At 34.6% G+C, this 10,584-nt stretch overlaps 1 protein-coding gene across 21 annotated transcripts in view; it reads right to left on the reverse strand.

The window, feature by feature from the left end:
- Positions 1-10,584, reverse strand: part of LOC129804647 (prominin-like protein) — an 89,656-nt gene continuing 79,072 nt past the window's right edge. For 4 of the 21 annotated variants that reach the window (XM_055852149.1, XM_055852146.1, XM_055852151.1 and 1 more), the window contains 4 exons: positions 6,926-7,047; positions 6,782-6,832; positions 6,541-6,675; positions 6,188-6,399 (listed from right to left, as the gene is read on the reverse strand). In XM_055852149.1, coding sequence (XP_055708124.1) covers positions 6,207-6,399; positions 6,541-6,675; positions 6,782-6,832; positions 6,926-7,047 — 501 coding nt within the window. In that variant the 3' untranslated portion in view covers positions 6,188-6,206. Of the gene's footprint in view, positions 1,775-6,138; positions 6,400-6,540; positions 6,676-6,781; positions 6,833-6,925; positions 7,048-10,584 lie in introns of those variants that run through there. The other 17 variants (XM_055852163.1, XM_055852161.1, XM_055852165.1 and 14 more) reach the window with 11 other exon arrangements.

Here is a 10,584-nt window from a genome sequence, read left to right on the forward strand (position 1 = left end):
TTTCTCCATCTCTTTCAACTTTTATTACATTTAATGTCTCTCCTGAATAATCATGAAATAGATTATTTTTCTTGCAATTATATGTAATGTATTTGATATTATTCTAGAGAATGACTACACTTTTTTTTCTTTAATGTTTTCTTCTCAGAAACTTAAAAATAAAAAAAAAATCTTAGTGATGCGAAGTAAATAAAAAAATGAATATAATTTTTAATTAACGAGAAAATCACATTTAAATATTTTACATTTAGTATAAAAATGCTTCATTAGAATTCTTTTCTTTTTTTTTATATCTTCACCATTGCTAAATCATGGTAAAATTGTGACTCTTGTTCACATCATTTGCACATTTTCTTCTTCTTTTTTCTGTTTTTAGCTTTAATGCTTGTAGACAAAAATACCCTCTCAATTTTTTTTTTTGAAATTTTCTTTTTAAGATCTAAAATGCAGAAAGTTTTCTTTGTTTTTATTTACTGAATCTCGAAGGTATTAATAGAATTGTTCTTGGTTGTTTTTCTTCTTGAGAAATATTACTAAGTTGATTTTTTTTTGTCAATAAGATATACGATTATGAGATGCACTTCAATAGAGTGACATATTGGCTAAAATGGTTGTTCATTAAATTTAATTATTCATTAAATATAATTACTACATGATTTTTCTTTTGCTTCATCTTTTTAAATATAAACCTTTTATTTTCATAAAGGAGTAAATCAGCCTTTTTCATCTTCTAAAATCCTTGATTCATGAATTTTTTCACTTGAATTAATCCTTTCACAAAACCAACACTTCAAAAATTTAAAAGAATCTTACCTTCCTGTTTTTTTTATTTAAATTTTTTTCTGTGACATTTAAGAAATTGTTTTTTTTATTTATTACACCAATCCGAAGGAAAAAATATCATCTGAAATATTGAATATTTACATAAGAAAAATATTTATTATTCCATTTATCAAATTCCAATAAATTGAGTGATGCTTTGGGAAATTCTTTTGTTTCTATTTTCTTTAATAATTATTATAAATAGTTTTTTTTAATCTCATTGGTGTTGCAATGTCTTGCACATTTTCATCTCTTTCTACCGCATTTTTTTTATCTATTACTTACCCAGTAAATTTGATAAAATAGAAACCTAATGAATGAGGAAGAAAGATAACAGAAAAAAGTCGTTGGAATTCAAATTCACTTACAAAAAAAAATTGGTCTCTCAAGTGTGAGAAATATTTTTTCTTATCATTTAATAAATGGCAGTTTTAATGGGTATATCTCCGTTTTTTTTATACCTCTCAATTTCCTCTACTTTCACTCCAATTTTTTTCTTCTTTTCTTTTTGTTTTACCTAAGCACAGGAATAGAAAATGTCTCATTTAATTCCTAAATTCAATTTTTTGCTAATTAAAATAAAATGACCAAAATGGAAAAAGAAAAAAGTAAACAATTTCTTAATTAAATTCTTCTTACTTAAAAAAAAAATCAAGAATCCTAATCTTTTCATTTTAGTCTGAAAGAAAAAAAAACACAAAAACGATAAATCACGAGCAAGATCATTTCCATCTCAATCTTTCCTCTTTTCTCCTTAATCTCTCTGTCTCTTTCTTAGCCAAAATTGAATGTTGCCCATTTGCAGAAAGAACTTCCTGGGGATGGAATGGGGAAAAGTTAATCGTGTTCACTTGGAGCACCTGGGAAATAGTATGGCGGTGGACGTTCGTATTCGGAAGCAGGTGGGGCCATGGGTGGATTTTGGTATCTTGGCGGTCCTCCTTCCCAATGCCTGCAAAACAAACCATTTTACCCAAGAATTAGTCTCACATGCAAATAATTCTCCTTTCTTCATGATTCCATTGATACGAAGGTGAGAAAATGGAAAAATCTGATTTTAGAAGTCCTCCCAAATAGCACTTTCTTCTCCAACAATTAAATAAATTCATCCCGTTTTTCTATACAGGCTACCAAAATGTTACTTTGTCAAAAAGACTTCAAAATTACCTCTAATGACCAGAGAAAAAATATAGAAAAGGTACCAGGACAATGTTGGTTATCATTACCACAATGTGACTTCATTCTGACTTCCTGAAGTGAATTTAATTTCAAGTCTAATGGAGTTTTAACTTAAATTTCTTGCTATAAAGAATTATAAAAAATAAAGGGAACATAGAAAAAGCGCCCTTAAATTGTCACTCATGAACAACTCATTAACCCATTCCTTACCATGGTATTATACATCATACGCAAATTGAGTGAATTTAGATGATTTATTCCTAGGCAATTTTTATCCGAATTGCTGTCGGAAATGGATTTTTAGTAACTTTAGTTCTTCAATTACATGGGAAAAATAGTCTGACAGAGATGAAAACACATTTTGTTATTGTTTTCTTGCTTCGCGGAAGGTCATGCAACATTTTTGCTCAAAATGGCGAACGGGAAATTCGACATCCCGTCGAATTTGTTAAAATTGACCTTCAACCTCTTTCCTGATTTGAATTCTAATTGCCAATTTTTTTTCTTTAAATTCAGTGACCGTTAAGACGTGTGTTTGACATGGGCTCCCCGCACCCCAATAATAGATTTTAAAAAATTATTTTCAAAAAAATCATCTATTAGTCTGTAGGAAACTAATCCCAAAATATGAACATTGTATCTCAAGTATTTCTGGTACATTGACTAAATGGGTTAATGGTCTGGCTAATTTTTAATGAAATATGTAAGTTATGAATCTTTTGACAAGATCGACAATAATTATAGAAAGGCAGTTCAAGAAAAATGACTTAAAATTAATCTCAAAAGGCTCAAACACGCATTAAAAATTTTCTAGTTAAATTTTGGGATTTACAACCAAATTTTGACTTTGAGGTATCCCGTCTGACACAGGGTAAGGGGAACCCAGCGTTTAGTCATTAATTAGCATCCAGCTTTAGGCACTATTTTAGCCCTCATAGGCAAGATCCCAGTGGTAGGCACAAATTAAGGACTGGATTTTGTCACGGATATCAATGGCGGGGGAATGAAACTGTCAATTACACATCCTGATTTCACCTTCGAATTTTATACAAATGATAGAAGCTACAAAGATAGTGATATGTTTTATTTAACCAGGATGAATGATTTAACACTTTAGAAAAGTAAAAACTATTGTGAAAAAAATTGTCTCCTAAAAAAATACCCCCGAAAGGAAATAAAAACACGTATTTCAACATTGGAAATCTGTTTATAGTTACCACGACACTTTTCTCTACACGAAACGCACCCACGCACATTTATTATTATTTAAAAAACCACTAAAATCACTGAGAATCTTTGCGAAAATTTTAAGAACAATTAAAATGTTTTGGAAAATATTCCATATTGTCACTGACAGCCGAGCAACAAGGCCGGCAACATAATTTTCGTAGTTCCGCTGCTCACCACCATGAACGCGAAACAGTGTCCTTCACATATATTTAGTAAGAGGTATTTTGTATGGGAGCTTCTTAAAAGTAAGGTATGAAAGATAGGGGTTAATTGAGGCTATAATCCACGCTTATCTGGTCAGACGGGATGTTCATGAAGTGAGTTTAATTTCAAATTTAACGGAATTTAAACTCAAATTGCTCACCGTAAAAGTTAACAGGTTATTTCGTCAAAATGGAAAAGTATAAAATCAATTAAAATATACACACAGTCCTGGGATTATGCACATTTTCGGGACCGAAGAAACGCGCAAAATGGCTTTAAACATCGAGAAAATTTGCATACATGCAGGCGATTTGTTTTAAATGAATCGGCCGTAGAAAGAATTTCGCGCGCAGTAAAAGTGGTTATAACAATAAGATTCAAATGTTCAAAAAATAAATTCATCAAAAAACAGTACTTTTTGGAGAGAATTATTCAATAAATTGTTAGAATATTTAAAATTTTTATCTTAATAATAGAAATTAAAGTTTTAATCTGAAAAATAAGCATAGTGGCTTCAAATTTCCCGCGCCAAAAAATAGTATACATACAGGCGTATTTCAAAAATGATTTCATAAATTGACTCCCAACCCAAAAGTAGGCAAACTTGCATAATTGTATGTGCATAATCTCGTTATGTGCATAATCTCGTTATGTGCATAATCCCGAAGTACATAATACCGGGACTGAGTGTAATGCCCTAGACACACTTACGACTAAAGTCCAGAGACGATTAAGCTAGTTCAGAGCCAAGTCAGTTCCTGACACACTACAAACGATGCTTAGCATTCACTGGTATCCACAAAACATAACTTTCGTCGGTTTTTATGCAGATATTTCTACTTAAATGCACTAATACTCCCTTGAAAATGAAACTATTTGTAATACCATGTCTCAGTACATGTGCAATAATTATTGTCAATTACAATTATTTGTGAGGTGGAAGCTAACTCGCGACTTAAGCCAATTTTGGCGATTCTAGTGAATATTTCTTGTTGTTTTACGTCAATTGTGAAGTAAATTTAGAAGTAGTTTCATTTTCAAAGGACAACTAGTGCATTTCAATAGAAATATCTGAATAAAAACACACGAAAGTTATGTTTTGTGAGTACCAAAAAATGTTAAGCCTCGTTTGTAGTGTGTCAGGAACTGACTTGGCTGTAAACGAGCTTAGTCGTCTCTGGACTTTAGCCGTAAGTATGTCCAGGACATAAGGGTTCCCGCCATAACCAACATTGAGGAAATTTCACCTACAATTTGGATACAATATCTTTGAACTTGTCACCGTCTTGGAGCTTAAACGGTAAAAGATATCAATTTCCGGTCTTCTCTAACCCTCAATATAAAAACAGTATTTCCGGACGTTTTTTCTATCCCCCCCACCCCTTTCCCTCCCCACCAAAATCATGTTTTTCGTTTTTTTTTTTTTTTCAAAATTAGCCCAATGATTTTTCAATGATTTTCGGATATGTTTTTGGGGTACCCTAGGCGAACATTTTGTCCAAACATACCTATAAGTCGTAAAATTCCCCATTTTGAAATATTGAAAGTTATAGGTCAACCACTTTAGAGGGCCCATTTTTAATCGACTTGGTTAAATTTAGAATTTTTGGAAATATATTGAAATTTCAATATCTTTGAAGTGCAGAGTTCCTGATTCGCATTCTTCTGATTTCGATCGGTAGTGAAAAAATTGAACAAATGAATGGTGTTTTCAATTACTTTGATCACTTTTCAAACGCGATATGGAGTTATCAAATGCAAAGCTCTACACTCCATCTACGTAACTAGCTATAAGTTGTCACCAAAGAAAATTGGGGACACTGGGGATATCACTGGTGTAACAGACAAGACCGTTGGCTCTTGGACGGATCGATCAAAAACCCCGGGAACATGGAAAAAGCATCTATACTATGAGCAAGGCGTGTCTGGGCGATCTACGATCAGCAGATTCTTCCAACACGAGCACGTTGTAAAGATTACATTGTAATAGATGATAGATAGCGTCTCGATAGGATTAATAATAATAAACCAAATAAAACAATAAATTTCGGTCAAATAAACAATTTAACCAAATCTGATTAATTAGATTCAGCTCCGTATACTTCTACACATTTGAAGCAATTTTCATCAAAAATAGATTTTTTGAAGGAAATTGCTTGCAGTTCAAATGTTGCAGACAAATGCAGACAAATGTTAAAACTGCACAGAAAATTCACTAGTCATAAAAAGGTTGTACACAGGTAATAGTGACTCAAAATTGCCTGGATTTTGTTTAACAATAAATCGATATAAATTGTAGAATTTTCAAGCAGTTAATCTGTTTTTTTTTTTAGAGGAACGTTTCTACTCGAAGTACCATCGAAACATTCCTAAAATCGCAAGAGTATTTTTTTATGTCATTCCGATGGTCAGAAAGTGCTACTTGGGATCATAAAAAACCTTTCAAATATTCCTCAGAAATATTTTTCCATTTTCCACTTCAAATTTTCAATTTCAAAAATGAAAAATAAAACATAAAATGTACAAGAGAAAAATCAACGCAAAACCCTTCACCATAATTTAGGATTAAAAATATATATAATTTAATAAACATCACCAACATCACTGACGTCACAAAAATTTGAAATTCTCAGATAAGAGAAATTCATCTGATTAATTTAGTAAGGAAAACAAGGTGAAGATGACACTGAGAACTGTGATAAATTTTATGTTAAACGATTTTGTTTATATTGTTCTTACTAATGGTATTCAATTGTTTGGCTTTTTATTGGTTAGAAAAATTGTGATCTGTTCTGCTTTCTCATGGATTTAGGCGTGTGTTTCCGATCGAATGGACCAGCGGAGGATCTTGGGGGCTTTTCGGGGGGACCCATTGGTGATTGACCCGCTGTTATGTAGAAAACATTCGACGGACCGGAATTTGGTGGTGAAAAAGCATTGTTATTTCCATCTGAACGATAGAAACTGAACCAAAATGGCAAAATTTGTTTATTTATTTTTTAAATAAAATATCTCCTTAGTCATTTTCTGACTAATAGAAATTATATTATTTGGAAAATAAATAAGGAAAAAATGAGAAAAAAATTAAGACGAATGAAAACTTACTTGGGAGCCATATCATTGTATCGATTGTCCCTGGAACCGCCAGGAGAATTGGAGTCTTCATAGTAATCCCGTGGATCACGTGAATTCCTCCTTCGTTCGTACTTCTTGTTGCGCCTTTTGTGTTTCGGTCCACTGCTGAGTTGAAAAAAAAAGACAAGAAATTCATCATTAGGCAATAAATGGTGAAAATGCAGAGAAACGCAGAGAAATGCCAAAGAAAAACATTTAAACATAAACGTACTTTGCCAATGGAATGTTGTCCCTCTCACTGTAAGCATCGTACAAATATTCACTGGACAGACAGGCAGAGGAGAGAAATGGGTAACATTAACAAATGCAATGGCCAGAAGGTGAATGGTTTTCATTTGTGACTATTTCTACTTACGATTCAACTAGAGGACCCGGATAGGGATCGGATTTCTGGTAGAGACCAGACAGCTTCACGCACAAAATGACCGTTGGGATGAAAATCAAGACGCACCATCCCACTCCAGCCCAGAAACCATTCTGCAAGAGAAAAATTTAATAAGGATCCTATGGTCAATAAAATGTAATTTTTACGTTATTAAAATTACTTTGAGATCTTTGAGACCAGCTGATTATCTGACGTTAATCTTAATAATAATAATACTAATAATAATAATAATAATAATAACAATGCTCAACGTACAATAATTTTTGTTTGTAAACATGCTTTCAAAATTTCATATGAGAGAAAGCGAGATGACTAGATTTATATCTCACTCACTCTTACTGAAATATCAAAAACTTGTTTACGAAACAAAAGTCATTGTGCATTGGACATAATAATAATAATAATAATAACAATAAATGCTGGCACAACATTCCAAGAAGGAACAAGGCCTTCCCGCAAGGGGATCTATAGACACACATTATTATTTTTCTTGTACAGGATGAAGTTGTCAGTCCCATACCCATGGAATCAAGTACAGTGAAGCTCACTAGATACAATCCGAACACCTTTAACGTCAGAAAAATTCCTGGTGACCTAAAGGGGATTCGAACCCGGGACACTTGCATCATAGAGCAAGTACTCTATCACTTGGCCTATTGAGTGCCCTGATTATCTGACGTTCATTTTACCCTATTTAAAAGTTAATGTATTACATCAAAATTAATTTCACTCAATATTAAAACCAGTGATAAGCCCAGATAAGCTTATGGTAGCTAAGATTCTTTACAGGTGACCTCGAAATGCGTGCAACTTGGGGTGCTTGCAACTCGGAATGCGTGAAAATTCGATTGTGAGTTGAATTTTGGGGGTAGAGAATCGCGTCGAGTAAACAGTTTCTGTCGGTCGAAATGAATAAAATTGGCTCGACGCGATTATTTACCCCCAAAAATTCAACTCTCAATCGAATTTTCACGCATTCCGAGTTGCAAGCACCCCGAGTTGCACGCATTTCGAGGTCACCTGTAAAGAATCTCAGCTACCATAAGCTTATCTGGGCTTATCACTGGTTTTTTAGAATTACTTTGGTGACACAGAATTGGTTAAAAAATGTGATTTGATAGTAAAAATAGGCTAAATATGGCTCGCCCAGAGACTTTTGCAACATTTCATAATTCGTGGAAAATTATGAAAATTAAGGGGAACTGGGGCAGTAGTAATCTGGGGTAGTTGTAAACACTGTGATTTTTTTCATTAATTTTAAGACTCCAGAGGATAAAACCCATAAGCATTCATAGATACCATGGGGATGTATGTCCACAGATAAATTGGTCAATAAAATCCTAATATACTTTAAAAATAAAAATCATTTTCCTGAAAATGTTGATATTTCGATTATTTTGATCATTTATATTTCCACCTGGAAGCAGGAAATAGACGGAGACACTGAACCTTTCTTGATTTTCACAATTTTATTCTCTACGACGTTTCGAGGATGGATGTCCTCTTCATCAGGTCTACAATTCAATTGAACAATTTTTAGAAAATCACTTCTATCAAAAATATTATGAATTTTCTTTTCCTTACATCGAATATGGCAGGGAAAATCACGTACAGGTGGGAGTTGTTACACTGCACTTGAACTTTGATCACAATTTGATCTGTGATGTTCACCATTCGACTGACCGACACAGAATGAGCTCTCCTTTGAGATCAATTTTCATCACAGCTGTGAAATCCATCTTCCCTTGTTGCATTAGTATGTTGTTGTCTCATTTTTACTCGTTGTAAGAGCGAGGTGTAGATGGTGTTGATCCCTTCCGTATCAGCTTTTCTGTTGATCGTGTGTTGTTTGTGTATGTGAATGTAGAGCATCTCTAAATACTCAAGCCTTCTGTTGTGCTCACACTTGTCCAGAATTTCAGCTGAATCAAACTGAAACCGGTGCTGCATTTCTCTGGCATGAGTCACCAGGGCTGTGGCGTCACTTCTTTCTTCTTGATTTGGGTTGATCTGAGTGATGCTCCTCTTGTGTTGGTAAAGCCGGTCTTTTAATCTCTGCGTTGTTTTTCCAACATACACCTTATCACACTCACATGGGATGGAGTAAACAACTCCACTTTCCATTAATGGGTCAATCTTGTTTTTGAGATCAGTGTGCATTGCCGAATTTGTGTTGTTGCATTTAAATGCTATTTGGAGATTTTGTGTTTCGGTGCACAATATTCTCTTAATCGCATCACTTAATCTGGGGATATAAGTGATCGATTTGTAGATGATCTCCGTGTTGGTATCCACATTTTGGGTCGTATTGTGAGCTGTTTGTTGTCCAATGTGTCTATTCCATAGAATGTTGATGAGTTTTGGCGGGAATCCATTCACTCTGAGCTTCGAGAAGACGATGTCTTTCACATGTTCCTTGTTGGTAGTTGTGAGTTTGTCGACTCTTTTTATGAGGCCAATAGCGGTACCTACTTTCTGTCTCAGAGGATGTTGTGAATGGAAATTCAACATTCTGTCTGAGGCGATGGGCTTTTTGTACCACATTGTCACGAGATTTGTGGGTTTTCTGATGACGAACGTATCCAGATAGGGAAGTCCCCCTTCCTTTTCCATTTCCACAGTGAATTGGAGCTTTGGATGGAATCCATTGAATGTTGAGAGAATGTCTGTAACTTTGTCACGCGGCACTAAGCAAAAAATGTCGTCGACATATTTTGTTAGACATATCACTCTATTGCACGAGAGAAGTACTTCCTCAACTTGGAGACCGTCACCAGAAGATTCATCCGAGAACACAGTGAAATCATCATCGTATCGTCCGACAAAGGCAACAAAACCGTAGTCATGTGGAGGGACGAATATGAAGAAAAGATGACCAACATTGTATCGGATGAAACCACCTACAAAAAGACCACAGCAAACCAACTCAATATTGCAGAGCGAAAAAACAACACTTTAGTAAAAAGACTTTACGAAGGTGGTCACATTGACTTCATTACGAAAAGAGAATTGACGACACACAATTCAAGAACCCCTAGAATATATGGACTGCCTAAAATACACAAGACAAATACTCCACTTAGGCCCATTGTGTCTTGCATAAAATCACCAACTTATGCATTGTCGAAATTTCTCAATCAACTACTGAAGCCAATCTCAAATGTAGGTGGATACAACGTGAAGGATTCCTTCGAGTTCGTGGAAAGGGTGACAAGCTGCGAAGTTCCAGAAGGACACATCATGATCAGCCTGGATGTGGTGTCTCTATTCCCAAATATACCACGTGATTTGGCTCTGCAGATTGTGGAAGAATGCTGGGATGCAGGAAGGATCACCACAACCATTGATAAAAAACTATTTCTCGAGATCCTGAAATTTTGCCTGGAGACCAGTTTTTTCACGTTCGGTGACCAGCATTATTCACAGATGGATGGGATGCCGATGGGAGGACCGCTGTCTCCAATTATCGCGGATATAGTGATGGATTACGCGATAAGCAAAATATTGGAAAACATCCCCAATAGAGTGATATGTCTAACAAAATATGTCGACGACATTTTTTGCTTAGTGCCGCGTGACAAAGTTACAGACATTCTCTCAACATTCAATGGATTCCATCCAAAGCTCCA

This window comes from Phlebotomus papatasi, chromosome 2 (genome assembly GCF_024763615.1).
Source record: "Phlebotomus papatasi isolate M1 chromosome 2, Ppap_2.1, whole genome shotgun sequence".
Classification (NCBI taxonomy): Eukaryota; Metazoa; Arthropoda; class Insecta; order Diptera; family Psychodidae; genus Phlebotomus; species Phlebotomus papatasi.